A 26,981-nucleotide genomic window follows, 5' to 3' on the forward strand; every position below is an offset into this window, starting at 1 on the left:
AAACATCCCATTTTAGCACCTTACAAGAGAAGCTTAATCTACAGTTGTGAAAATACAGTTTGTTCAGGGGCAAAGATTTCATTAGTTTGGAAATAAGGTGACCTCAGTCTCTGGGGTTGTGTGGTAACACTGAACCCAAAGCGGCTGATAGCTAAATTCCACACTTACCTCCTCCTTGACTGTGCCAAACTCTGGATCCAGGGCTTTGAAGTGGTACCGGTGGGTTCCTTCACGATCAATAGCTACCTTAAAATCCTTCAGAGTCACTTCCCCTAACCTGCAAGGGAAGAGTTTGGCACTATCCCATGGTACATGGTTACCAGATTTAGCTCAAGTGTAACTACATGGGAGGCGGAGGCACAGCACAAGTCTAGCTAGGCCTGTGGCACCCTGGCCACAAGGATGTGAAAAGTGTGCCCCTCCAGAAACATACCTGTCAACCCCAAGGTCCTCTTCAGCAGAAGAATTGCCTCCTGATCTACTAAGAATGACCTCAAAACAGCCTTTTTCACTTTCCCTTTTGCATTGACAACCATAGTTGTTTTGACAGGAGCATCCTGCACTACATGCCACAATAGAACCACTTGTCTGCTTTCTCTTGCTCTTGGAAGTTAATAACCTCTTAGGACTCTAAAACAAACACATCAGCTAGTGGACTGCTTTAGGCCATTTTCCCCAAACAGTGGTATGAAATCCAATGTCCCAGTTAATGCCCAGCAAACTGGAGGTAGTGGTAACCATACCCAGAAGAATCAGACTAATAAGGGAAACAAGCATCTCCCACATCAGTGTTAGCAAGGCAAAGTCAGACCTCACCTCTTTGGTATGTTGACCATGAAAGGTGTGAGGGAGCGGTCAGTGAAGTACAACACTTTGGTGCAGGCACTGGTGCTCATCACGGGTGTGCTGTGAGAATGAGGCAGTTCTGCAAAGAGAGCGCAATCACTGGGCAACAGCACGTCTCCTGCCACAACAGGAGACAAAAGAGGTGGTCTCAGCAAATTTGCCGTCACAGCAGAGAACCCGATGATGGGAAGAGATTCTTAGGAGGGTGGCTAATCATCCCTGTTCAGAAGGGCCAGGTATTCCCCTGCTTACTGGAAAACTTTACATTTTAAGGTAGGGTCACCATCCAACTGTATTGTTAGCATGGAAGATTTGCCTAGCACTGTCCTCACTGATTATTGTCCCATCCACAGAGGGGCTTTCTACCACCATCTACTCCACAGACACTCTACTCACTACCTCAGCATAGAAAGGAGAACCTTTCTGGAAGGGCAAATGACTGAACAGTACACCATCCAGTACTGATACCTTGTCAGTTGCCTTCACTTGCAGATGGATAATGCAGGATGAAGTGACTGATCATCACCAAGGCAAATGGTTGTCTGTCTCCCACCGCATCTTCCCATTCTAATTGGCCAGGATGAGTGTTTGTGCATGCAGTTTTCTTTGCCCATTTGTGTTTCTCTCTCTCTGGCTACTGCCTTGTTCCCTGCAATGTGCTGTGCCAAAGGCTGAAGCCGAGGAAGGTTCACACTGAGTGACTCTACAGTTTTAAGACTTCCAGCATGCAGAAAACACTATGGACACCCATTCAAAGGCTTTCTAATTTAACAAGTCTTCAGAGCCACCGCTTATAGCTTTTTACACCCAAGGCATTCTACATTTGTGGCTGCACAAAATTTTCCTGCTGAAGTGGAGGGAGATGGAGTCTGCTGAAGGGAGAGGTAGTTTGCACGCAGAGAACACTCACTGGCTGCTCTAAAAACTGCAGTTTATGGGAGAGGAAGGAGAACCCAGCAAATCCTCCCCACAACTCCAGTCTTCTGAGTTCCTCTCCTACCTTCCTCAACATATTGTACCTCCAGACTACCCTGCTGCTGGGACACTACTATGCAGCTGAAAGGTGGGGCCCTCTGTCTTTCCCCAGTACCTACAGTCCCCTACAACCTCATAGACTTTCTAGGTGACGTTTATAACCAACACTGGAAAAAACTGTCTTCATTATGAAAAGCAAAACGTGGAGCTGCTGCAGCTGGAGCCAGGAAACATGGTGTCAGAAAGGGATGTGCTGTTATGGATATATGAAAGGAAGTAGACACTGAGGGAGGAACAGGGAAAGAGGCAACTGTACAGTTACCTGTGTCCACTAGATGGTGCAAAGCAGCAGGAAAGCTGAAATAACATCACATTTCACAGCAGTAATTGTTTGTCATAGTTATTTATACTGCAGTAGTACCAAAGTGGCCCAGAGAGACCCCCACTGTGATGGTGCTTTACAAACAAGCAGCCATAGATAGTCCCTGCTCCCTCTCTCCTTTGCCATGAAGTCTAATCTGTACAGCAAATGACTAAATGGAGGAAACTGAGCTCTGGTAAAGGGAATAAGCAGCTGGAGGAGGCAGACTCCCAAGGGGCTGTACCCTGGACTCCATCCAGGAAACCTGAGCAATTAATTTGGCAGGGGGAGGGCAGGAACTGAAAGGCACTTACTGGATTTGGGAGGCCAGGAGTCTCTACACTCATTTGTTGCTCTGCTTGCTGGTGATTTCCCCCGGATCTAGGGTGCAAAGCCAAAAGAGTGAGAATGAAGTATCACTTCCCAGTTGGAGCTCTCATTGCTGCCTAGCTTTGGGTTTTGTGTGAGGGGCAGAGTTAAGAGCCAAGTGCTCTAGGAAGCCTTTACCCTTCTCTCTTGCCTCTTCTGTGTTTCCATGTGGTACAGCCGTTCCATTAGGCTGGAGATGCCCTGCTCCAGGCTGTCAATGGTGTGGTGCTGTGGATCGTGGCCACTGAAACTGTTCCTGAGGCTGCGAAGGGCATCACGAACCAGCTGCAAGTCATTTGTCTGCCCAAGAGACCACAAGTCAGTCAGAGTAACTCCAGGCTGCTTTCTTCTCATCTAAAGCCACAGGTCTTAGAAAGGGGAAATACCTCTTAACAAGATAATAGCTTCCAGGGTACCTGGAGCCCTCATCTGCATCTGGCTGGGAAAATACCCCTTTAGATGCACTCACCCCTCGGTGGGTTGTGGGAGCAGCTCCTTTTCCTGCTGTCTGGAGGAAGCCATTGCTCTGAGCACTATGACCACTGTAAGCCATCACCTGTTCAGGGGAAGATGTGTGTGCCACTAGGAACGTAAGGTTTAGAACCTGCCCAAAGACCCCAATTTGTGAACTTCAAAACGATGAGGGCATGAAGACTTTCCACATCAGTGATATAACTGCCATCTTCTACAAGGTAGATACACTCACTAAGGGGTGTGCAGGCAGACCTATAGGTCAGAGCACAAACGTGATTCCTCACATACAGATGGAGAAAAAGGCAGAGACAGGAAGGGGCTTGCTGCTATGTCACAGAGGGCTCTCTCCAAGCTCTAGTGAGTACAGTCAGTGTTCCAAGTGGCACTGTGCAGGGACAGATATTGGGGCTGGCACTCTTTCCACCAAGATAGCTCCAGGTGGCTCAATACCAGGGTCAATAGGAAAAGGAGGTAATAAGAAGCTAAGCCCTGGTCTAACCATTAACCAGCATCAGAGCTGAAGCTAGAAGCCAAGTGTCTCTGGCTTCCACTCACCCCTGTTTCATCCCTTAGGATTTTGACACAAGAGGCTAAGCCAGAGTGCTCGCTGCTGGGAGCTTTGATAAGTTGGATGCTTTGTGGGGTCTGGCTGCCTTGGTTAGGGCACTGACATCGAGATTGCAGAGCCAGGCTTTTCTGGGACGAAGTGGATGATTTCTGGAGATAGGTAGCTGGAGTGTGCTGGACAGAAACATCACTCCAACAGTTTGATGTTTAGATCAAGGCTTCCCATACCTCTTCAGCTTCTCTCTTCATGCAGTGAGCTAACAGGGCCTCTTTGTGCTCCAGCTCCCGTTCCAAATCCACCTGTGAGGGGAGTAGAAGAGTCAGCCCAAGGTAAATGCCAGGGCATCAGTGCCGCCCACCTGCTCCATACCTGTTGGTAGCTGGCCTCAGAAAGCTGCCTAAGCATTTCATCCAGCTTGGTCTGATGCTGCTGTAAATGCCGATGCTTCTGGCCCAGTTCTTTCTGCAACACAGTAATTAAGAGAATCAACAGGACACTAAGGCTCACAGATCATCTCCCCATGGCAGGGAAAGTTATGTTGTCTGCCAGGATCAGTTTCCTCTACAGGCTGAATTACACAATGTGCATACTTCTAGCTAGATGTTAGAACTGAGCATCAAAGCTTTTTTTTTTTTAATAAAAAAGGATTAGTCAGGTTGTTTTTGCCTGGAGTCCCCTTGCCCAGCAAAGATCCAATACTGAGGCCAGACAACTGTCTCAGAGAAAACGGATTCCTGAGGGATCAGTAGACAATCAGGTGACCCAGCCTAACCTGATGGGCTGCTGCACAAGTGTTAGATACTCAGAAAGCCATCACTGAAAAGCCATGACAATAACAGATCTACTATAAAAAGCTGTGGGCAGAACACAAAGAACATCTCATCCCTACATCTCCTTACAAACATCCATGGCTATTGCAACTATTGCAAATTCCACAGTGCCATTCCCAGAGGTGACTGACTGAGTGTCAGGGAGACAGCAGTCACATTCACAAAACTGAAGAACCACCAGATGCTGCCCCCGGCAAAGCCTCCAGTGAAGAGAGGTTCCATTACTTTGTATTCTGCCAGTAGCCGGTTTCTCTCTTCAACCTTCCTCTGAAGGTCAACCTGCCGAAACAACACACAGGTGTCAGGTAGGTATTCCTGGAGAGTTAGTGTCAACCCCTTGTGCTAGTGGGTGACCTGAGACCAAATATCTGCAGAGTTCAGGGAGCTGGTGTCTAAGGATGGCAGGACAGTTCTTTCCTTGCCCTTCTCTCTCCAGGGAGATACTGTACACAGCAGCTCTACCCGTCAAAAGGCCACTTACTAACCCAGGGAGCACAATGAGGAAGGAAGAATGCAACTATACTGAAAACATCATGGGAAGCCCCTCCCTGTTTCAGCTGAAGGTCTTGGGAGGACAGAAACTGGGAGGGAAGAACAAGAAACTCCAGTGAGTCTCACAGGTGGCTAGTAGACTGTGTGCAGTTTTTACTGTGCAGAGACCTTTGACTGGTCATTCACTATGACCCCAAGAACTATGCTGCAACCACCAACTCCGCCCTGTGGCTGCTGGAGCCCTCAGGGCTACCAACCTCCTTCTAAAATAATCTAACCCTCAGCAGCACAGTAACTCACGTTCTGGTTGTGCAATTCCTCCTTGTCCATGTTTGCTCTCAGAAGTTCCTGCTTTAGCTGAAGAACTGAAGCATCCTGTTGAATCAGCCTTTGCTGTAAAGCATCCTAGGAAAAGATGTTATCTGTAGGAAGGTGCAAGACAGAGGCGGAGACCCTTCCCTAGGAAGTGAGTGACCTAGACCAGGGGCCATAACACAGTGGGGCCACTCACAGGGCTGAAGTGTTCCCAAGGGCCTAAGGCAGCAGAAGGTATATAGACGTCTGCCCAGTGGGCTCTCAGTCCTTCTGTCCTTCTCTTACCCAAAAGTGATTTCCCTGCCAACATTCTAGCCATCTGGGACAGAGGGATTTCTGTGAACTTCCTGCTCCAGAAGTGGCCTGACAATTTGCTCTTATGGAAGAGAATAGCACTGTCTTTGGAGGGTCTTTTCAGGGGCCTATGGCTAGTGTCTCCAGTCATGCATCTGCAGCATCCAGAGGGCAGAAAGAGGCCAACATCAGCCAAGGACCCAAGGAAACTTAGCTCTCAGTGTGACCTAGTTGTGCAATGAAATTCTCTTTGAAGAGGCCAAAGTCGGAACTAATTCTGCACCTTTCACTCAGTGTTACCCAGAAGCCGAAAGCGCTACTGTGGACAGCTACTGCTGTTTGCTTCCTTCACAGGAGCCTGACAGGCAGCTCTAAAAATACCTCTGCTCAGGAGCAAATTATTAGTGTTCAGAACTCCAGAGGAAGAAATTGAGCATACAGGAGTCAAAATTGTGAAAAATGCTACAGCTGAATAGGACAAAGATACCTCTGTGCTCTTCTTCCTCCCTCTCAAGAATGAGTTCACTGGGCGTGCCCCTGCTGTGCATACCCCAAGACAGAAGTCGGGGCGGGGGGGAAGGGGGCGGTTGGGAAAAGAGCCATGGGACCCAAGCAGGCATCCTATGCCTTGTAATTTGTTTAGGGGAAACAGACAAAAGAGGGGCCATTTGACCACAATCCTACAGACAGAAACAGAACCCAGGAGACCTAACTCCTTGTGCTTGCCTTAACTGCAGTCTCTCCCCAGAGCCAGAAACAGACCATAGAATCTCCCACCTACAAGTCCCCTAGAACAACTCCCTGCACAATCTGAGATTCCTCAGAGGTATATGGTTGCTGTTGACTATACTCAGGGGCTGCAGCAGATTCTAAAGCTTTACTGTTTATATTTGATGAAGTGCCTCTTTCCTCACCTTTATTCCCTGTAGGTTTCGAGCTTCTTGTTTGTATTTCAATAGCTCCTTCTGTAAATGCAACACAATTTGATTAAATGGTATCTTGTTACCCCTTCAGAATCAACCAAAGTCAGTGTTCTCGGTCCGCCAGACACCTGCTTCACAGACGCCTGTGAAAGCACATCCCACCTTACCCACAGATCAAAGAGCATGTCAGGCTCTGAGCTATTTTAATGAGTTACAAACATGACAAAACAGTTAAGCAGCTCCCTAAGGCTCTGCTATTAAAGCCATGAGAGAAAAAGATTGCCTAGTCCCCCAAATCTGTCCTTCCAGGCAATGTCAAATACTTCTCTCCCAGCGTCAGAACTGGTTCTGGAGACAGCATCATTAGAAAGCTGAACTAAGGCAGGCTTGACAGGGCGGTTCTTCTTAGCTGCATTTGTTTCCTACTTGAAAGACTGTTTATATTCAGACATCACTAGAAACTTAACAGCTGTCCTGGATAAGGTTTTGAGAAGCTAGTACAACCTGGATCTCTCCAGCTTCAAGAGCATGCAGGGGAAAAAAAAAAAAAAATGTATTTCAGGGCTCATTTAAATTCCAGTAACATTCCCACTCCCCCAGTCAAGTAGGACAGAGGTCTGCAAAGATCTCTTGACCCAAAATCTCTTTCCCCTTCATCTGTCCCTCCACTAACCTTTAGGTCTTGATTTTCTTCCACACTCTGGTCCAGGCGACTTCGGATTATGATCTGAATGTTAAATACCATGGTTATTATTGTGCAAGACACCTGCCTGTGGCAAAATAGTGCCAAAGTGCAGCTTTATCAGAGAAATGAAGGTACAGCAATGTGCTCACCAGCTGCTCTTCGGGGCAGGCTCCATGTTCACAAAGTTCAAAGGACCCTTCCTGCTCATCCTCAGGTAAAGATCCATTGAGCAACAAAGCCTGGGAAGATGAAGGGAAAAAAAAAAATCTCCTCTTCAGGGCTTTCAAAGGAAAACAGTCTAGATGCAGCTCTGGCTAACAGTCATTCATATCAACAGTCTCTAAACAGTTTCATTTTCCGTTTCTGCTGACTTATTCCCCTCAAAAATAAGTAGAATTTTTCAGGAATGAACAAGAAGATTTGTCTCCTGAAAAAGCTCTCCCAGAGATATCTGTCAGCCAATACTCTTCCCCACAGAAAGGCACCAAACAAGGACAACAACTCAGATTTTCAGGGAGTGAAGTCTGTCACAGGTTTCAGTCCAAGGGTAGTCTTCACTAAATAACAAATTTGATGTCTGAAGCGGAGACTGAACCACGTTTACATTGTAAGGCTTCTCTTCTGGAATGAGACTAAAGCATCGCTTGCTGAAAGAGGTCATTCTCCTAACCACACATCTACAAAAGACTTTAGAAATAGTATGTTCAGGGAAGCCTAATTCTGTTCTACACTGCACAAGATCAAGACACATTCAGAACTGTTGTCCAAGTGAGTGCTTACCCACACAGAGAGTGAAAATCTTAAGCTATGTCTGTGCTTGAGGAAGGCTATTAGAAGCACAGTATTAACTCTTTCAGCAGCTCCAAGGTAGCCTAGATGTCTGCAGGAAGATGCCAGAATTCCCACAGTAGATTGAATCCAGCCTGAAGGAAGTGTGCACTGTAGGAAATGTGGCTAGCAGGACCAGGCCAGGTGTATACCATGCTGGTTTTCTCTAGCTGGTGTTTTTTTACATTGACCTTTCTGTGTCTATTTCCAGGACTCAGGCCACTTGGTATGTGCCAGGATGTTGTATACAACTGGATGCATTGGAAAGAGTCATGCCTCTTTCTTTCAGTTAGCTATTTCATTTCTATTTAAACTCCATGGCTAAAAACAAAATATCCCATTTGCAGCAATACTTCAATTCAGCCGCAAAAGATTTCAAGGCTGACAGGTCAGGTTCTGCCTGCTGAAAGAATCTTCCAGCAAAGAGCAGCAACTGCTGCCAAATAGCAATCTGTATTCAGTTAATGCAAAAGCTCTTTGGAAAACTGTTTTCTGAGTACATCCCAAAGTCCTCCCAGCAGGACACTCAAGCAGGAATCACACTGGAACATAAAAAACTGCCATGGTTTTAGCCCCTTATGGGGTATACATACATCAGGTCCCTGATATTTCAATCAAACTCTCATGAACTGGAAGCTCTTAAGTATTGAGCAAGAGGGGGAAAATCAATTAATCAAATCCAATTTCTTGGCTAGCAACATCAGCTGCCTCTTCCTACTTCCAGGGAAAGAGGGGGCAGCAATGCCAGCTGCTCACCCTCGCTCCTGAAACACAGGGCCCAGGGTTGGAGGAACAGAAGATGCCAGTTCCTCCAGTGCTGTCTCTCCCTGCTCCTACTGGGCACATAATGAAACTGGATTTTACCAGTGAACCAAGAATTTTTTTTTTTTTTTTGAGTCTTTTGTTTCCTGTCCATTGTCCAAAGGGTAAGTGCCTGCCCCCGCCCACACTCCACCCTCTGCTCTGGCTGTCTATGCTTCTCACACAATCTCCGCTTTGTTTACCGACACATAAATATTTACAATTCAAAGCCAGCATGGTTCCCAGCACAAACAGAAAGGAATATTCCTGAGAGAGTTCAGAGCCTTTACCATATGGATCAGGGGCTCTACTCCCCATGCAGAGTCAAACACATTGGGCTGAGGGTCATTTGGTCAGAGAGGGACTGAAACAGGCAGCAAGGAAAAGGTCCTGCAAATAAATAGTTGTGTAGAGAATGTTCAGCCTAGCTCACTGAAATTCAGACTGATGCAAGTCTATGTGACCCTGGATCAGCTCTGTGAATCTTGACTGATTTCCTGATGTTCCTTGTCTCTCTGCCTTACTTCCCATCACAAATCACAGAAAGACTGCCCTATTCTCTCAGGCTGCTAACAAAACCCGCAGGCTGCTAAATGCCCTGGTGAAGAAGGGGAGTCTCAGCCCCAACACGTGGGAAAACACTGCTGCATCTTTACCATTTTGCATAGTAACATATGTGCTTTGCACAGTGACAGCACATACAGGAGTTAGCATAGCATCACAGGACAGGGGACCAAGCCAGTGAACCCAGCTAGGATCTGGACTCCAACCAAAAGACAACACAGGCATAATCACCTTCTAAACACAGGCTTTGCCTTATATTCTCTACAGTGGTTCTGTTCTTACCTGCATTCAGCATGCCTTTTGCCCTCTCACAGTCCACTTAAATTACTATTAGCGAATATCACTGATCTTCAGTCGTGACAGCAATAGAATCTTCCTCTCTCTCTCCACACCCTTCTCTCTCCCTCCCTACTGAATAAGAGCCTCAAATCCTGTCAACACCAAGTTTTTGGAGAAGCCTGAGCTAAGAAAAAGAAAAGACTGTGTCCAAATTGCACAGACTGATGTTAAAATCCTTTCTCTGAAACCCTAGTAAATATACTGGGGCTTTCCTCCTTTCCCAGGCTCTCTTAGTTAAGCATGCTACACAATGATGGGGGACAGGCATACCCTGCCCCAAGCAAGACTGTGGCTGAATCCAGCTGTCTTCTAAATTGCATCTGGGACATTGGAAAGGACAGTTTTGGCATTTTCCATTCTGCAAAAGGTGACCAGCACCAGATCACAATTGCAGGAGCCAAGAGAGCCTAAACACTGCAAGAAAGAAAGATGTCAGAGTGCTTAGTCAGTAGCATTCAGTTGCTGGATAAGGTCTCTGCTGGCTGCAGCCAATATACCCTAATACACACTATCCACACTATCAGAAATAACTGCTCATTCATGAGGAACTCATCCCACAGGGTGACACACAGGGAAGAGCCACTGTCCCTATTTAACCAAGGTGACCCAAGAGACCAACTGACTTCTTGCACAATCACCCCAAGAGGCCTCATTGGACCAGGACTCTTATTCAAATCTCCGAGTTCCAGGCCAGTGTCTCAGCTGCAAGATAACCTGTTTTCCAGCTACAGTTAATAGGAAAAGAAATGCATGTGGAAGGGAATGCTGGCTGAGAAGAAAATCTATTACCTGCAGACCTGAAATCATCTTCTTCGCTTCCTCCATTTCCTTTTCTAAATGGTCTTGTTGTTCCAAAAGCTGCTCTTCCCATGAATTCTCCAAATATGACACAGGGTTCCCTGCTTGCCACTCAGGCTGGAAATGAGATTCTGTCTCTTCTGGAAAAGAGAGCAGCTGAATGTGGTCATGCCAGAGAGAGGAGCCCAGAAAAGACTTGCACCACACAACAATTGCCTGCTGTTCGCACTAGCTATCACTAACAAACCAGTATGTCTTCTAGCCAGTATCAAGAAAGTTGCTACAGGTGTAACATCTTGTCTAATCTCAAGGATTTATGCCTCATTCTTTATGCAAAGGAAACTTTCCTGCACACACATATATAAAAGATAGGCATCCTTCTCTTTCGTTAACTTTGCTGCATCTGATTCCTCAGTACTGGAGATTTCAGAGCACATCATAGGCAACAATGTGCTGCATCATGCGTGGTAGAAAATACCTAAGGGGAGAAAAGCAACTCTGGGATTTGAAGAGCATGTCTTAGTGTTAGAGGGTGCACCAAGGTCCCACTGAAGGCAACATTAAACAGTATTTCTACTTGTCAAATAACATGGCTTTCTCAAGGTGGAGAGCATACCTAATTCTGAAAAAGACTGTTCTCTTAATAGCAAGTTTAATAGACTTGCATGCCTTTTCTGCTCCCCACAGCATAATCTGTATCTCTGGTTAACTATCATCCGCTGGCTGGACCAGGAATGTAGATTTTTTTTTTTTTCTTCCCTAAGAAGGTATGAGGTTTGATGAGGAGAGGAATAGCAGTGCTTGTTAGCTAGTTGACCAAAACTGAAATTTATCAATGTAAGCTTCTGTGCATCTGTAGACCTGCAGCTGCAATATCCTACTGTATGGGCAGCAAGCAGACACAGTACCACTAAGAATTTAAGGTACTGGTCACAGCCAGTCAGCTACTTCAGCCACTGAGATAGTCTGTCTCCTTTTGAAGGAGCACTGAAGCAGGACCCCTCTGTCTAAGGCAGCAAAGCATTTCCTAGGAGAGCTTCTGTCCTTTGCTCTTGGGATGGATGCTAACTAGAGAATTATTATTAGGCTGCATTCCTGAAGAGGAAAAGAAAAACCCACACTTTAGGAGCTTCTTTGAAAATCTTTCCTTCAATCTGCATGAAAATTTTAAGTGTATACTGACTACATCGTGGGGCATTTGTGGCAATACAGCAAGGACTTCTCAATGCAAACACCACAACAATATTACAACTGTTCAGTTCCTTGCAAAGAGACACTCAACCTATGTATGGATATGACGTAAACACAGACCCTTACACAAAATCAAGTTATGCACCATGGGCTTGGCAAGCCCACATGCACTCTTTCTTTAAGGGAATTTCAAATGGTTTTTGTTATTTTTCAACATGGCCTAATGAGACTGTGATGAAAGCATTCACTCTACAGTGAAAATTATATATGACCCTTAATCCTTCTCCAGAGCTTTTCATTTCCCGAGCATTATTTTTCAAGCCTCACAGATATTGCCATATTATGGCATTATTGTAGTGTTAAAAGTTTGGGGATTTACTTTTATGTGAACAGATACTCAGCATCACATTCTCTACATTCATTTCAGTCACTGGGGAACTTTTCAGCAAGTTGATACAAACAAATCCCAATGAAAGTGTGAGCTGTAAAGCATTATCTGCAAGGTACCTGTTTTAGTTTCTGTTTCCTCAGTGTGGATGATCACAAGTCTTTCCTTCTCCTCTGATGGGGCTACAGTGGATTCACTCTTTGCACTATGGATAGGACTGGGCGATGTAAGACTGCAGAGGAAAGGAGAACAGTTACTTCTAGTGCTGATCAACATCATCCTCATCTAAGATAAAAGTGAATATGCAGTCAGGCTTGTTGAAACTAAGAATTATCTGCATACTAGAGAAGCCATTAACAAACCAAACTGTGAATGTAACTTTTCCATTACTACATCAGTGTCATAGCAGGCTAAGTGATAAGTAGCACAATGTGTCTCTCCATTTTCCTTAACAGAATGCAAGTTTGAGACTGCCACCACAGAATTCACACACACTCACACAGGGGTAAGACCACGCTCTACTGAAGGTCTACTCAGAAACAATTACTTATTGCAAACCTTATGTTCATACTGCAAGCTGAACAAAAAGCTACCCTGGTTTGCCTCATCTCTTGCTTTCAGAAGCACCTCTTCATTAACTTGAAATTCCCAAGTGCAAAATACTTTTCAAAGTCAGATACCACTCATGTTCTTAGGTTAAAACTTCTTGAAAATACACACGTATTTTCACTGGAACTATCTCAGCTGTGAGATTCAAGCAATCTTTTTACAGAAATTCTTCCTAAATGTATCACCCAGACAACAGGAAAAGGTGGCTGAAGCTCACTGACCCATTCAATGTACCTCTAAAGTCACAGGAACTAATCCATGCAAATGTGAGCAGGAGTTAATTTTTCATTCTCCCCAACACAGAAACAAAGGACAGAGAACAAAAAGAAAACAGTGTGGAAATAATATAATAGGTTTAGAAAAATAAAAGGCTTTGACAGCTCATCTTCCGCATCTTCCCAGCACTGCTGCTACATATTCCACAGCTCTCTCAGTATCAGAAAAGCCTTGCAATAGAGATGGAAATTACTTGCTAGCAGCTCCTGTCCGATCCCACAGCCAGTGCTGGCCTACTTCTCATTTGCATTACAGACCTTCAAGCAGTCTAGTTTTAATGGTCCAGACTCAATGGACTTTCACCATGTTAAAGGAAAAGACGAATGCAACTTAATAAGTGAAAGAATAACCATGTTCTAATGGCAATCTAACAGCTACAGTACCTGTTCTTTCTTGCCCAGACAGGGTGCCCATGATTGATAAAGGGGTCCAGGCCACCTGGCTTTGCTCAGGGATTCACCTTCAGGAAGGCTAACTCCATTACAGCAGTCCCTGATTAGGCACATTTTGTACTCAACATTTGAAACCAGCCCCCTCCTGCTTGTTGCTGAATGAGTGCAAAGCATAAAAATTAAAATAAGTGGGAGCCTAGAAAGTACTATTGGGTTTGCATTATATAATAAGGGTCAGAGAAAAGCATGAAACTTTCAAACAACACAGGTACAAACAGGAAACCCAGCTGAGCTAACATGTCCAGTAACTCAGAGGGATTTTACTTCCTTCTAGGAACAGAACTCGATATACCCCCTGCATATTCTCAGCTGATACTCTGAATACGCTGTCAGCCTGATAAGGCCACTGAGAAGTGCACTGCTGGTTCTCATCCATGCAAAAGATGAAAAGAATGAGAGCTGTCCTAGAAAAACAATATTAGCAACTGTTGGGTGAGAAGGTGGTGAAACTGAGGCATAGGCAAGAGCAGGGAACTGGAAAGCAGAATGAGCAGGACAAAAAACCAAGGGGATACAAAGCCTGGAAATAACATTCCTCTGTTCGAAAGTCTGCTCCTCTCAGCACTGGATTCACAGCCCAAAACAAATACCAAACGATCCCAGCTGGGGCAGGGGGTGGGGTAAAGTAGTCGATACAGGTCTCCACAACATAGACAGTTTTGCAGATAATTTCTTAGGCATTCCTATGTCCACAATCCCCTTTCCAGGCAGTTTCCCTATTTTAAAAGGCCAGTGGGTTCACATAGCATCAGTGACCACCTCTCAAACCATGCCAAACAGTGAGAGTGCCACTGAGATGCACTCAAACGATGCAGTAGCACAGGTCACGTTGCCTTATACATTAATGCCATCAAGTTAATGCTGGAAACATTTTTACATTTTTTGTATCAGTCACCAAATCCATCTGAGTAGGAAATATCCACCAATGCAATTTGTTCTTTAAAGTACATAACAATTTGTGATTAAAGCATGCAGAAATAAATGCTGGAAAATTAAAGCTATTTAAGACAGATTTATGATGCAAACTGTTCCACTTTATTGCCTTTACGAGCTGATTTCTTAACCCATATCCTTTCTCCACTGAGTCTCAGAGTTGCCAGTGCCTGCACAGTCAAGGCTTTAGGGCAACAGCCCCAGTGTAAGTCTGAATTCTCATAATTTTAATAAACCCCCCATCCCTGCTGTTTCAAATGACAATGGCAACCGTCGCTCACCATTTGACCTGCTTCCCTCCCATGATCCCACTTTAACCTTTCGCCTCACGGAATCCGTTTCCCGGGGAGCCTCACGATTCTGGCTACAGACATGCCTTGTCCCTTCACATGCTCAAAATTCAGTGCAGAAGACGCCAGCTCCTGTCAAACTACTGGAGAAATATTTGCAAGCCAGACCGCTTCACATTAGCTGAAAGATTCACAGCAGGAAAAAAAAAAAAAAACAACACTCAGGGTCTTTGCAAGAAACCGTCAGATGGCAGATCAGCAGCCCCCACACACTTATTTGATTCCAGAGCCAGGGAATTCTGCAGCCTGGGTTTTGCTTTTGCTGGTTTTTCTCTCAGGTTATTTGTCTCTTGCTGCTGCATTTTGGTCAGCTGCACACCCAGTTGTTTTCATCACAAGGACTGCAATCTGGATTGCCAGCAGCGTTTTTCAGCCCATTCTGCCCTTAGACTCCAAGCACCTGCTGCAGAAGCCAACAGCCAAGAGAAGGTACTCCTGCAAGCAGTAGGTTCCCTGCTTTTCCAGGCGTGGATGCGGTCTCAGAAGAACGCATGCAGCACTTCCCAGCCCTATGCGCGGCTTCCTCTTCCTTGCTATCTCCAGCTCCCTCTCCCTCCTGCTGTCACACAGCCTGTGCAAGGCAGAGCCTTTTCTCTGAGATGCCTGGCTCAGAGTGGGGGAGGGAAGGCTGATGGAAGGGGAGGGGAAAGGGAGATGGATGGGTGAGGGGCTCAGTGGCCTGGGAATCCATCTGATTTTGGCAAATTTTCCATGAATCATTTCAATTGCCTTTGCTTATTAGAGCTTTTGTCTCTGGGAATTCTGTTATTCAGGCTGCGAGCTCTCTTACTGAACAGTTAATGCAGAGATGAGCTGATGCTAGGCAGGGGATACTGCCCTGGGACAGACACAACAGCAGCACAATTAGATGGAGGGGGGTGGCTGCAGTTAATAACCACATATCTCACTAATAAAAAAAGGGTCTCGTTTCTCCCAGGCAGCTCTCATAACTAAGGTAGCACGTTTCTCTCTGGAAGGAAAAAGAAACAAGCATCTTGTTTTCATCATGAAGCCTGGTGTCAGCAGAAGACAGACCCAGGAGCTGGAGGTCAGATCGCTCCCAATTTCTTTGGGTCAATCGCTGATCACTTATGTAAAGATTCTCACCACATTGTGTCCCATCAGCAATGATATCACGATTACCACAGGGTAAGAGAGTTCATGACATTATGCAGAAAAACAAAATACAACACAAAGTTATCTAGGATGTGCAGAGAAATTTTCACTCACCACCAAAATACAGCCACACATGAGCAAACAGCAGTTACCTGACAATCTGTTATAGGGTAGAAGAGTACATATAAAATACTACAGCTACCTTAAACTGAAGAATGAGTGGAGGGAGCAGTGTATTTCACACTCTGTCCTACTGAGATCACGGTTCAAGAATCAACACCAAGTCATTATCCATGAAATCCTGTTGCCAAGACCAGAATTTTTACGCCTCTCCTAGAATGACAGCTTCAAAAGTACACTCTCTACTGACATCACGTGGAGGCAGTGGTCCAATACTGGCTCACATGGAGTTCCCACACCTTTCCAAATGTGTATGTCTGTATTTATAAACACGACCTCACAACGATACATAGCAAACTTTAGGGATAAGTACAAACTATTGTATTTTTTTTTCCTCTGTTGGGCCAAGCAACCTTAATTCTCAGGTACAGGGAGGCCTCTTTGTACAATGGAGCATCAAAAGTGGCCTGGGAAATCCTGTGGAGTCATCCTGCCTGCTGAGAAACTGTCAGTGGCAATCTGTCCTAGGAAAATAAACCTCATCACTCCTGAACAAATCAGGGATGGAGGGGGCAGCTAGCTGAGGCACTCTCAGGGAGCAGCTCAGGCAGGACAAAGAGACAACAAAGCAGACTTGGGGTAACACTGAGGACTGGAAACTGTGAATCAAAGAGCTGCAACTATGCCCATGCAGCTCTGCTCTCTTAGTCTGTTACAAAAGAAATTAAATAGAGCAAAGCATCGTATCCAGAGGGAGATCTAATATGTTCATTTACACGGTTCTTTGTCTTAAAGCTAGTTTCTTGTTCTCTGGGGAAAAAAGGAAAGGCTGTCCTTTACTATGAAGGTATCCACATGGCATCAGGTCCCCTTCATTTTTCTTCAAAAGCCCCTTCAGCTACATTGTCTCTCCTATATCCATGAAAACAAACAACACAGCCATGTGTCTTTCCTCTCCCATCTACTGCTCAAGTAAGTCGGGGCAAGAGTTTTGACTTCTGCCCCAAAGCAAAGGGTAGTAAGAAGAGCTTGTAAGGCACCAGTGTAATGTGTTGTAACTGGCACACACTGCTCAGGTTCATAGCTGCAAGTTGTGGCACCTCCTATTGGAAATGCATTATATGCTGTTATTCTAACCAATCCTGTCTTCTACAGGTTTCATTTCCTTAGAAAGCCTTCACTTGCACCAGCTTGACCTTGCTTAACTAGTGCAGTCAAAGACCCCAGTCAAGGCTACAGGCTGTTCATAATACAGAGCACGTACTTCTCAGGATCCAAGTCCTGCTTCAAAGGGGAAAGTCACCTCCAATGGAAACCATACTGAACTCTGACTTTCAGGCTTCACAGCAGTATGCAGGAGATTTTGCATTAAAATAATTAATGTTGCACTTTAAATTGAAGGTGAAAGTCTGGGGGATGGAAGGGTAAATTAGATAACTGTAAATCTACAGACAGTTAAAGGTAATGTATGAGGCCACAATGGCAATCAAGACAAAGCTGCAGTGTTCCCCCAGGACCATATATCTGGATTAAGGACTGGTGTGTTCCTGTCACTGCTGTTCAAATCCACATGCTGCCCCATTGGCAACTCTCTGCAGGGCGTGAGGTTTGTTGGTTTAAGTTCCTTTCCTCCACATCTTTTCCATCAGCTCTGAAATATTCGTCTTTTGCACCCTAGCTACTCTGCCCCTTTCTTCCTGTGAAGCAGGCCACAAACTCCATTTTGCCATCCCTCATGTCAGCATTCCCTCAAAAGGCTCTACCTATACATTCAGGTTCCCAGTAAAATCTTTAGCTGTGTCTTTCACAATTCTATTTCCCTGGTCTCACTGAGGGACACCCTAGAGCTTTAGACAACTGTAATTCAGAAGTTCCTAGCTCTTTTCTATGCAATCACATCATTATGAATGAGATCAGTTTTATCTGTGGGAGAAATGGCAGTAAACCACTGCTTCCTGTTGGTTCCTGAGGCTTCATTCTACAGATCAGGCAGAAGACCATATGCTGGGAAATGTCTTTTCTATCAGAGCTAACAAGATCACAGTGATAAGAAAGGGCACTCTAGGAAACGCCAGACAAAAGACCACGAAGGGATACATCTTGGCAATCAAGTTCCTTACCTGGAAGAGTGGGACTCCAAAGGCAGGTTCTGTTGCCCTTCATACTGCTGCACCAGTGCCCGGACACTCCAGTAGGGGTTTTCAATCTCCTCATCCATGCTGCCATTTCTGGAGATAATAATCATAGAATGAGGGAAGCATCACTTGATAGGAGCAGAAATTCTTGTCTCCAAGAAGGAGAGTAGGAAAGCCAATGAAAGGAAGGCAAGAAGGAAGGGACAGCTAGAAAATTGCCAATTAAGAAAATTCTCCTATTTGGGAGCTCCGTCCCATCTTCTTGGTGTGAGGGAAACACAGGCAAACAGGTCTTCCCCTTTTAAACTCATCCCCAATTCTGTGACTAGAAAATTACAAAAGCTCTGAGAAGGCAAGGAAAAGAACAGAATTTGCAAATAGCACAAGGATTGGCTTTTCTGAAGAACTCCTGGGCCAAGGTCTTTACAAGAGAAACCTTTAACATTTAATTTTTAAACAAAATATACCATTTCAACCTCATTTCCAAACTTCCTCATGGGTACTCCCTTGAGCCAATATAATATGGGCAAGTGACCTTCAGTTGTATAAATTAAACCCTCAACAGACCACCATCTGGCTTGCATTTAAATGTCATTACTAATATTATTATAATCCACATAGCACCTTTTGCAAGTGTTAAATCTGCTTTTCTGAGTTATACATTCCTCCTGTACATGGATCATTTTCCTTCATTATCACCAGAACTCCTCCACTTACATGCTAGGCCGCATCAGCTTATTAACAGCACACAACACTGCATCTGTAAGCGTAACATTGGGGTGAACAGCAATATAGAAAACAGAATGGACTTGTACAACAGGTTCAATGCCTCAATTCTGGAACTGCTCCTAGATCTGTAACCAGTACCTGTGAATTAAGACCTTACTTTTGCTTCACTTGAAATGAAAATGTCTCCAAGTAGACAGCATCAAGAAAGGACACTGTGCTCAGCATGAAACAGGGAAAGTGAGGCAACAGAGTTCCCTCTGGCTTGGCCATAAAGAACTGTTGTTTTCCAGTGAGATAACAAAGATCTAGCAGTTACTTTGCTGTTAAACCTGAATAGAACCTGGAATACCTGCAGTCTTCATAATGAGGCAGCCATGCTAGGACAGTACTCCCCTTTGTTAGGCCGCTATCTATTTATGTTTCAGTAAGACAGCAGTAGTTTGTCTCTATTTGTTTGCACAATAGGAGAACTACCTTACACCAGACGTTGTCAGGATAAAGAGGCATCTATTTTACAAGAAACTCTGTCCATCCGCTAACATGGCCTGACCTCATATGACCAGGGAAAACTTATTACCTCTGTCTGTGCCGGAAAACATCCCGTCCGGATTGCAAGACATCTTGACGAACATCTGCCAGAGCAGCCACTGCCCCTTGGGCCACTGCAGCAGCTGAGCGAGGCCTGTGACTGGCAGACATTGCTGACAAGCTCTTCCCCACCATGCCAGCTGGGCTATGATTCATTGCTCTCCCGGAGCCTGGTTTGAAATGAGCAGCTAAGGCCAGGATCAACCTCATGATAGATTTCAAATTCCCATCAACAATATCTGAAAAATGCAAATAAAGCCACGAACAATGCCATTAACACGAAGTCCCACCACAGCTGTATGTGACCAACATGCATGAATATAATCAAACCCAGTGGGACCATGCCAGTAAATAAGGACTATGCAAAAGACTGCATTACAGCACCGATGTTTTACAGCTCTGCTTGTTTTGTACAGAGCAAACTAACTGCCACCTACAGGTGACAAGTTTAAATGCTTTGAACAGACCTGAGCTTTCCCTCGATGGTCATTTCCCGCTAACAATCCAGTAGCTTACGTGACAGCACGTGATTAATTACTGAATGCTCACTAGAAAAGTACAGCAGATACTGAAGACTGACACTGTATTAGCAGTTACTTCAACTGGCACATGGAATTTGCCTTTTTTTTTTAAATACTAAATACCAGAGAGCAGCAATACAGTTCTTTAGCAATAGTGTCCTGTACCATAAAGTCTTTGTAGCACCTTGCAAATATTAACTAGTCAGATTTAATAATACCATACTAGGCATTTCCCCCAGCATAAAAACTAGCTCAAACACATTGATCTCAAGTTCACTGGAAAGATCAGCCATTCTTTCATACTAGGATTTCTCAAAACAATTTAGTCAACTGAGATACTCAAAGTCCATTAAAATAATAGGAATAGAGTTTCCAAATATCAGAGGCAGCCTTAAAAAAAATAAAATCATAAGTGTTGGAAGCGTGAATACTGGTTATTACTTGCTTTAGTATCTGAAAAATCAGAAATAGCCCAAATAAGTCAGTGACTGTTACCTCCACATCATTCATGGAGAACATGAAGCCAAGTTTGTGAATCATTTGAAGTCCTAGAATGAGTCAATGTCAGAACTATGACCAGAACTCTGGAGCTTGTGTCCCAGAGTCTCATGCCTATATTCTATCCTATGGTCACATGACATCATTTCATTGCATATCCAATTTGATACCTTTGCTTATATAAGATTTTTATCAATGTTGCTATCATTTCTATAGTCATGAGCTCATAACACAACTTGCAACATTACTGAAAGAAACAGTACAGCCATCAACCTGCCAGTAGCAGCACTGTGGGAACAGTACTCATTACTCTGTATTTAAGTTCTAAGCTTCTCACCAAGGCCTATAAACCAAGAGCTTGTACTCTTCTGCTAACAACAAGGATCAGGCACCGCACATAGTCCATCTCAGCATTTTCCCCTCTTTCTCAGCTGAAGGCCCACAGACAATCAGAACTGTATCCCCTCCCAGAACAGTCAGCAAACAGTAAGGATCAGGGCATGTCTTCTACCCCATAGATCTATGCACATGCACGCACACACACCAGCCATCCTTGTGATACATGACGAAACCATGCCAGACACATGTTTTCACATATTGGTTCTCCTCCTTATTTACAGGCCATGAGAAACAGTATCACAGGCTTCCAGTGGACCAGAAATATTTTCCTATGTCTTGTTTCACAGTAGCAGGTTTATATGGCCTTTTAGTGAAAGATTCTGAGTTTGTATTCCTCATCATACCATTATTTGATCTTCTGACTGCACAGTAGCAGGAGAAAAGACACTTTGGTCTCTGTGCACTGTGCTGCTACCAAAAGCAGTCAAAAATGCAGGATCATTCAACCAAAAACCTGTTACTAAACCACAGGTGAAAAAAACCAAAACTCTCCCACAAACCAATACACTATCTGTTTGATATGAAACAAAGAGACAGGGCTTCAACAGATAAAATAATCTGTGGTGACCACATGGGGCACATACCTTTTGCTGATGTCTGATGCATGCGGATCTTTTTTGATGCCACAAACTGTAATACTTTCTCCACATTTTCCCTCATGTCCTGCTGGCTGGTGGGGTTGACCTGAATGCCATTCAACTTCTCACCAGCTAAAGGAGTTAAAAAACTTCATTAAAGAAGAACTGAATTGTTTGGTGCTGTCACAGGAATTGCTATAGGGGTAGGGCCCGATCTTATCTCTTGTCTGGGTACTGCAAGAGGTATGCATGGCTTCTTGTCCTGCTTACAAGGCATCCAGTACCGGGAACAACTAGGTTGGAGACTGTATTGGGTTTACATGGCAAGGTTTTGGTAGCAGGGGGGCTACAGAGAGGGCTTCTGTGAGAAGATGTATGGTCCCTGACAGGTTTTAACACATTTGTTGTAACCATCTGCTAAAACTTAAGGACTTTAATAGAATTGCTTTATGATTATTTTATTTTAAAGTCACTCATTCCCCCCTGCAAGCTCTGAAACTTATTAACATCTGCCAGTATGCCTGACAGATGTCAGAGCTAACACCAGCCTCTTCCACACAAGATCTAAAACTGCAAGATAAAAAAAAAAATAGTGCCATATGGCATTACTGACCTACAATCTCAATGAGCAAAGCAAGAATGACTCCATCTCGGAGATCTTGTCTCAGGTCTTGGACTGGTTTTATTGTTGGCTGCTTCTTCAGCTGGGAATTCACCCAGGCCACATATGCCTGTAGCTGTTGCTGAAAATAGAAAACAACACATTTGCACATTATTGCCATTTCAGGGAGATGTTGCGTAGCTTTCTCACTTTTCTCTTTCTTCTTTATAACCTCATCATCTTTTGCCCTTGAAAACGAACACCACTGGTCTCATCCCAAGGCCTGCTGAGCACTAACTGACATCACTGCACACTGTGGTGCAGCTCACTCCATGCCAGAACAGAAAGAGCAAGCAGGCAGCAGGACAGCACTCATGACCTAAGCACAGCTGAGAAGAGAGCTTTACGTTACATTTGATCTAGATTGGTAACAAACCAATGCTGTCATCCCCTCATTTTTGGTGCCAGAATTGGTTCACTCATAGCATTTAGTGTCCCATCCACACTATTTTCTTCCACATATCAAGAAAGTAGAAAACCCACAATGCAGAAGCAAGAAACCTTGTGTTATTTCCCATTAAACTATGCCATCTAGCAAAAGAAACAACCAGGACAAGATTTCCTGGAAGTGATGACAGCCTCCCTCCTTAACACTTAACCCCCAAAACATGGCTCATTTGCAACAGTTCAGCCCCCTTCCTCCATTTCCTTGGAGCTGTATCAGCATTTCTAATGGCCCAATTTCTACTTCTGTACATATGGAAGCCACCTTGCCACAGCACTTAATGCCTGCAAGACCTGAGAGCAAGGAGCACTGCTTTTCTAGCAGGTTATACTGGATACTGCTCTTATTGCCATGCATGTTGCCACAAGGAGAAGACCAAGGAAACAAACTCCTGCTGTTGGTCAGTGTGAGGACCCATCCGGCATAAGAGACTGAAAGGCAAAGAGCAGATTCACATGACTTCCCTTTCCATTCACCTCTCAGTAGCAATTCCATGGCTAGTAGGAGTGCTAGTAACACTGAAATCCCTTTGGGCAGGACTGGTGTGGTACCTGGAGGGTAAATAAACTTATCCATTATGGGATTACCTCCCTTTTCATTAAGCTTCCCATTATTGTGCCCATGCGGCGGGTTTTAAGTCTCCATTCTATATTACCTCAGCAATGACAGAGTTTATGCTTTTACAGCCCAAAGTCACAATTTGATCACAGCTTCACTCTTAATTACCCTGACATAGGAAATCCAACTTTAATCACACCATGGTTCGGTCTGCTGGTTCAGAAAGGTGACTGGACTTGTATTCAATCAGTTCTGCTCACTCAGCAGAGAGCTGGAGAGCAGAACAGATACGAGCTTGGGGGACTGCCTGATGCCTTTTAAAAAAAAAAAAAAAGAAGCAGAAGTGGCAGATCTGATGCATATTTGCTGGAGCAGACTTGGCCTATCACATGGATTGGATCTGCATGCTCTTCTTTGGCTGCAGCAGCAATGATGCATGTCAGTTTTGCCTGGCCAATTTCAGAGGTCTTTATTTTCTACTTAATGCGACTGGGCACAACAGAGAATCAACAAGCCCTGACTTTCTCTCTCTCTCTTGCACAAGTTGATGATCCTGTGTTGATTTTCAGCAGCGGTAACTGTTACCAGCTGCAAAAAGCACCCCCATCTCTTGCAATTTTATTTTAACTGATCATGGGGGTACTGAGGTTCAGTCTCACAACAGTCTAATCCCAGAGCCAGAGAGACCACAAGCCTTCTGTTACACAGATTCAATAAAATTTTAATTTATTCAAGCAAGTACCAGAGAAAAGAGGTAGATTTGTTTATAGTAACACAGCATCATTACAGAAATATCTAGATTCATAAGTAAAAAAGTACCAATAAGGTTGCAGCATGAAAACTGCATCTGAAGTCTATGTAATTTAGAGAAATAATCTTATCACAGTTGTGTTTACTAACTTGTCATTTTTCAAGTCATTTTACAAAGTTCTAAACTGTTATATTACACTAATTCCACAAGCACGCAGCCCCTTCCAGCCTACAGAAAATTTGCAAATTTTAGAGGAGTTTATATGGTTCTTCCATTCAGACACATCTGTTTTCACTCAAAATAAAAATAGACCCTTTCACTAAGCAGTTTGCTTTCTATTTCTTTCCACTGAATATTCTTCATGCATTCACAAGAAAGCATTTCTGGCAAACTTTTAGTCTCTATCTCTCAAAAGCATGAGAAGGTTGACGTTGTTATTATTAGAAAAAAAGTCACTCCTAAATCCCAGTGTATTTACATTTTAAATGATGATTATTAAAAGGAGAATTTTGAGGCAATGGAATAAAGATGTTACCATTACAAAGTAATTTCATACCAGTAGCTGCTGTAATACTGCAGATTTACATTTCATTGGCACACCTACTTTGTTGTTTGTTTGATTGTTTTTGCCCCCCCACAAAGCATAAGATTTTCATGCAGAAGTTCAGATAGTTGGACTGATCAACATTTCCTGATTTTGCATCCAAAACCTAAAAGAACTAACGAATTCAGCAAGAGGCTTGGATTGCTGCAAAGCCAAAATCCCAGGGAGTAAGCTGTCACTTCTGGCAGCTAAAGTGAGCGGTGACTGAACTTACTAAGAAAATAACAGATATAAAAGTTTAGTGACCTAAAAATAGCAAAGTGATGTTAAATGCATGAAGGGACAAAACCCCCAAGCTGCTCAGCAGAAATCCCAATAGCAATTTTTAAGCTAGTGAGTAAAAAATGCGTTGCTTCACCACTTTCTGTGGCTTCCCAACCAGCTGGCATGGACTAGACAATAACAAGGACATTGTGAGCCATACCTTAAAGCCCAACACCTCCAACACAAGCACACGGCCTCGATCCACAGCCACAGATTCAGTTTAATGAATGAGACCCATAAAAAAAGTAAAACACTTGTTATACTCCCTCAGAATTCCATTTGTTTCAAAACCCAAGACAGCTATCTCAACTCACAACAGAACAGCCCTGAGTACTACCACAGCAACATAATCTGCTACTTGGATGGACGTAATTCATGGCATCTGTTCTGGAAAGCAGTTCAGGTATCATCTTCCAGCACAGTGAAAACGAAGACTTGCTAGGATGTATTCTGCCATGACAATCGCAGCTTTATGTAGCCTACTCCACAAAAATACTCCCTAGCCTGCGCTTGTCATTTGTCCACAGAAATACACCAAAAACACATGCTCCATCACCATTTGTGGTTGCAGGCTCAAATGATATGTACGCCCTATCTAGTCTCACACAGTTCTCAGCTCTCTAGTCAACAAGACTCCAAGGAGGAGAGAGAGGTGATTGGGAACAAACAAGGAGGTGGCTGACACATCTCTAAAGTACTCTTCCTTTCCTTCTCCAAGGCTGTCCCCCCTGTGCTTTCACACTTTCCTGACTACAGAGTAGGACATTACATTTTGTGCCTTCTAAGTAGTTAGCAAAAGGAGGCACTAATCCCAGAGGCAGAGCAAACAGAACACAACCCAGACTGAGCTAAGGATGCATAGTGAGCATTTGTGCCCAGGAGGCTGGGCCTAGTAGTCCCCCAGACCTGCAGAGGTTCCCTGCTCTGACAGCTGCTCAAATTCTTACATTCCTGTTTAGTTTCTGTCTTTCTTGTTGAGGGGAAAGATCCAGTGGGACCTACTACACCAATTCCTATGATGCTGTAACTATGCTACTACAGCTTCCTACAGAAGCTCCAAACTTCACAAGATTAAACAAATCCCTGGAGCTCCCCCTTGTTGGTTTATAACCTAGTATGGCTGACAGCTATATCCAAAAGCAATGAGAGAGGGAACAGCTATTGTTCTATCTAGCTCATCCTCTTCCTTCATAGTAACTGAATAATTCTTCCTTCAACCACTGACCACTCAGGAGTTCTCTGCTTTTCCCTGTATTTTGGTTTGAGCTTCTGTTCAGCCAAAACTTAGACTCAATGAGGCTCACACTGCTCTACTCCCGCATCAGTATTTCTTTCAAAACCAGGATTTTCAGAAGAAAAACATATCAGCCTAGGCTAAGATTCACTGTGCAGAGCACATGTTACTAGGATTATGGTGGAGTTAAGCTTAATCCTATTCAAGTTAACACAGCTTTGTGTTCCAAAAAAAGGCCAGGTTTACCTGTACCTTGTAACGGGAAGAATAGCTCCCTTACCTGAAGGAAACTGGAGCCCAGATTGCTTCAGCTCCTAGGCAGATCATTGTAGGGTGCTTATATCCAAGTCACTCTGGAAGACTTAAAAGACTTTACAGGCCAGGAGAAAATTTTTAAAGCAAGGTACTAGGGGCCACCTGCAGTTTCAAGGAATTTCCCAATTTGCAGGCACTTCTGCTGGCAAATTACAGGTTAGCACTTCAGTAAGCACAACGCATCTCAGAGCAGGATTTTACTTTGGATAACTTACTTGGCACATACCCTGAAGAAGTGCCTCAGACTGGCTATAGGAAAACAGCTGTGGAGGTCAGGAGCATATATCTTTGTGCTTTCAATTGACAATGATATGCAGGAGGAAAACGTCCTTCCAGGGTCAGCACGTTGTTTTTTTTCTCAGCAGCCATAATCCCTTACTGATAATTACAATTAAGTGTCATTATCCAGTATTTTCCACAGGTGGAGGAAAAGCAGCAGCTTTATTGCAAATCTGCCAGTTGTAGGTGTCCTTGCTATTCTCATTTAACCAGTGCAATTCACCACCTGCTGCTTAGGGCTCATGTTTCACCCCTCTCAACCATCAATCAGCCCAGTCTGCCTGACAATAAATATAGGTAGATCACAATGCCTTGATATGCTACTGTCCTTTATCATCAGTGCCATTTAAATTACACTGTATAAGGTTAATTTTCACCTCCTCTGAGATTAGGATATTGCACATTTTGAACTTGGCCAAATCTTCATTCTTGGACAAAATCATCCTTTAGCAGGCAGATGCCGCTGGCAGACCCGACAATCGTGTTACTGTAAACTCCCATGACACTCTCTGCTTCTAGAAAAAG

At 44.1% G+C, this 26,981-nt stretch overlaps 1 protein-coding gene across 8 annotated transcripts in view; it reads right to left on the reverse strand.

Annotated features, from left to right (window-relative positions):
- DIXDC1 (DIX domain containing 1) overlaps positions 1–26,981 on the reverse strand; it is a 51,068-nt gene that overhangs the window by 4,305 nt on the left and 19,782 nt on the right. For 6 of the 8 annotated variants that reach the window (XM_054223201.1, XM_054223199.1, XM_054223198.1 and 3 more), the window contains 18 exons: positions 21,959–22,088; positions 21,352–21,477; positions 19,339–19,588; positions 18,018–18,125; positions 12,161–12,273; positions 10,454–10,602; positions 7,282–7,371; positions 7,121–7,174; positions 6,439–6,489; positions 5,216–5,320; positions 4,649–4,702; positions 3,963–4,055; positions 3,821–3,892; positions 3,021–3,107; positions 2,690–2,851; positions 2,497–2,563; positions 817–964; positions 169–277 (listed from right to left, as the gene is read on the reverse strand). In XM_054223201.1, coding sequence (XP_054079176.1) covers positions 169–277; positions 817–964; positions 2,497–2,563; positions 2,690–2,851; positions 3,021–3,107; positions 3,821–3,892; positions 3,963–4,055; positions 4,649–4,702; positions 5,216–5,320; positions 6,439–6,489; positions 7,121–7,174; positions 7,282–7,371; positions 10,454–10,602; positions 12,161–12,273; positions 18,018–18,125; positions 19,339–19,588; positions 21,352–21,477; positions 21,959–22,088 — 1,968 coding nt within the window. Of the gene's footprint in view, positions 1–168; positions 278–816; positions 965–2,496; positions 2,564–2,689; positions 2,852–3,020; positions 3,108–3,820; positions 3,893–3,962; positions 4,056–4,648; positions 4,703–5,215; positions 5,321–6,438; positions 6,490–7,120; positions 7,175–7,281; positions 7,372–10,453; positions 10,603–12,160; positions 12,274–14,592; positions 15,210–18,017; positions 18,126–19,338; positions 19,589–21,351; positions 21,478–21,958; positions 22,089–26,981 lie in introns of those variants that run through there. The other 2 variants (XM_054223203.1, XM_054223204.1) reach the window with 2 other exon arrangements.

This window comes from Rissa tridactyla, chromosome 17 (assembly GCF_028500815.1).
Source record: "Rissa tridactyla isolate bRisTri1 chromosome 17, bRisTri1.patW.cur.20221130, whole genome shotgun sequence".
Classification (NCBI taxonomy): Eukaryota; Metazoa; Chordata; class Aves; order Charadriiformes; family Laridae; genus Rissa; species Rissa tridactyla.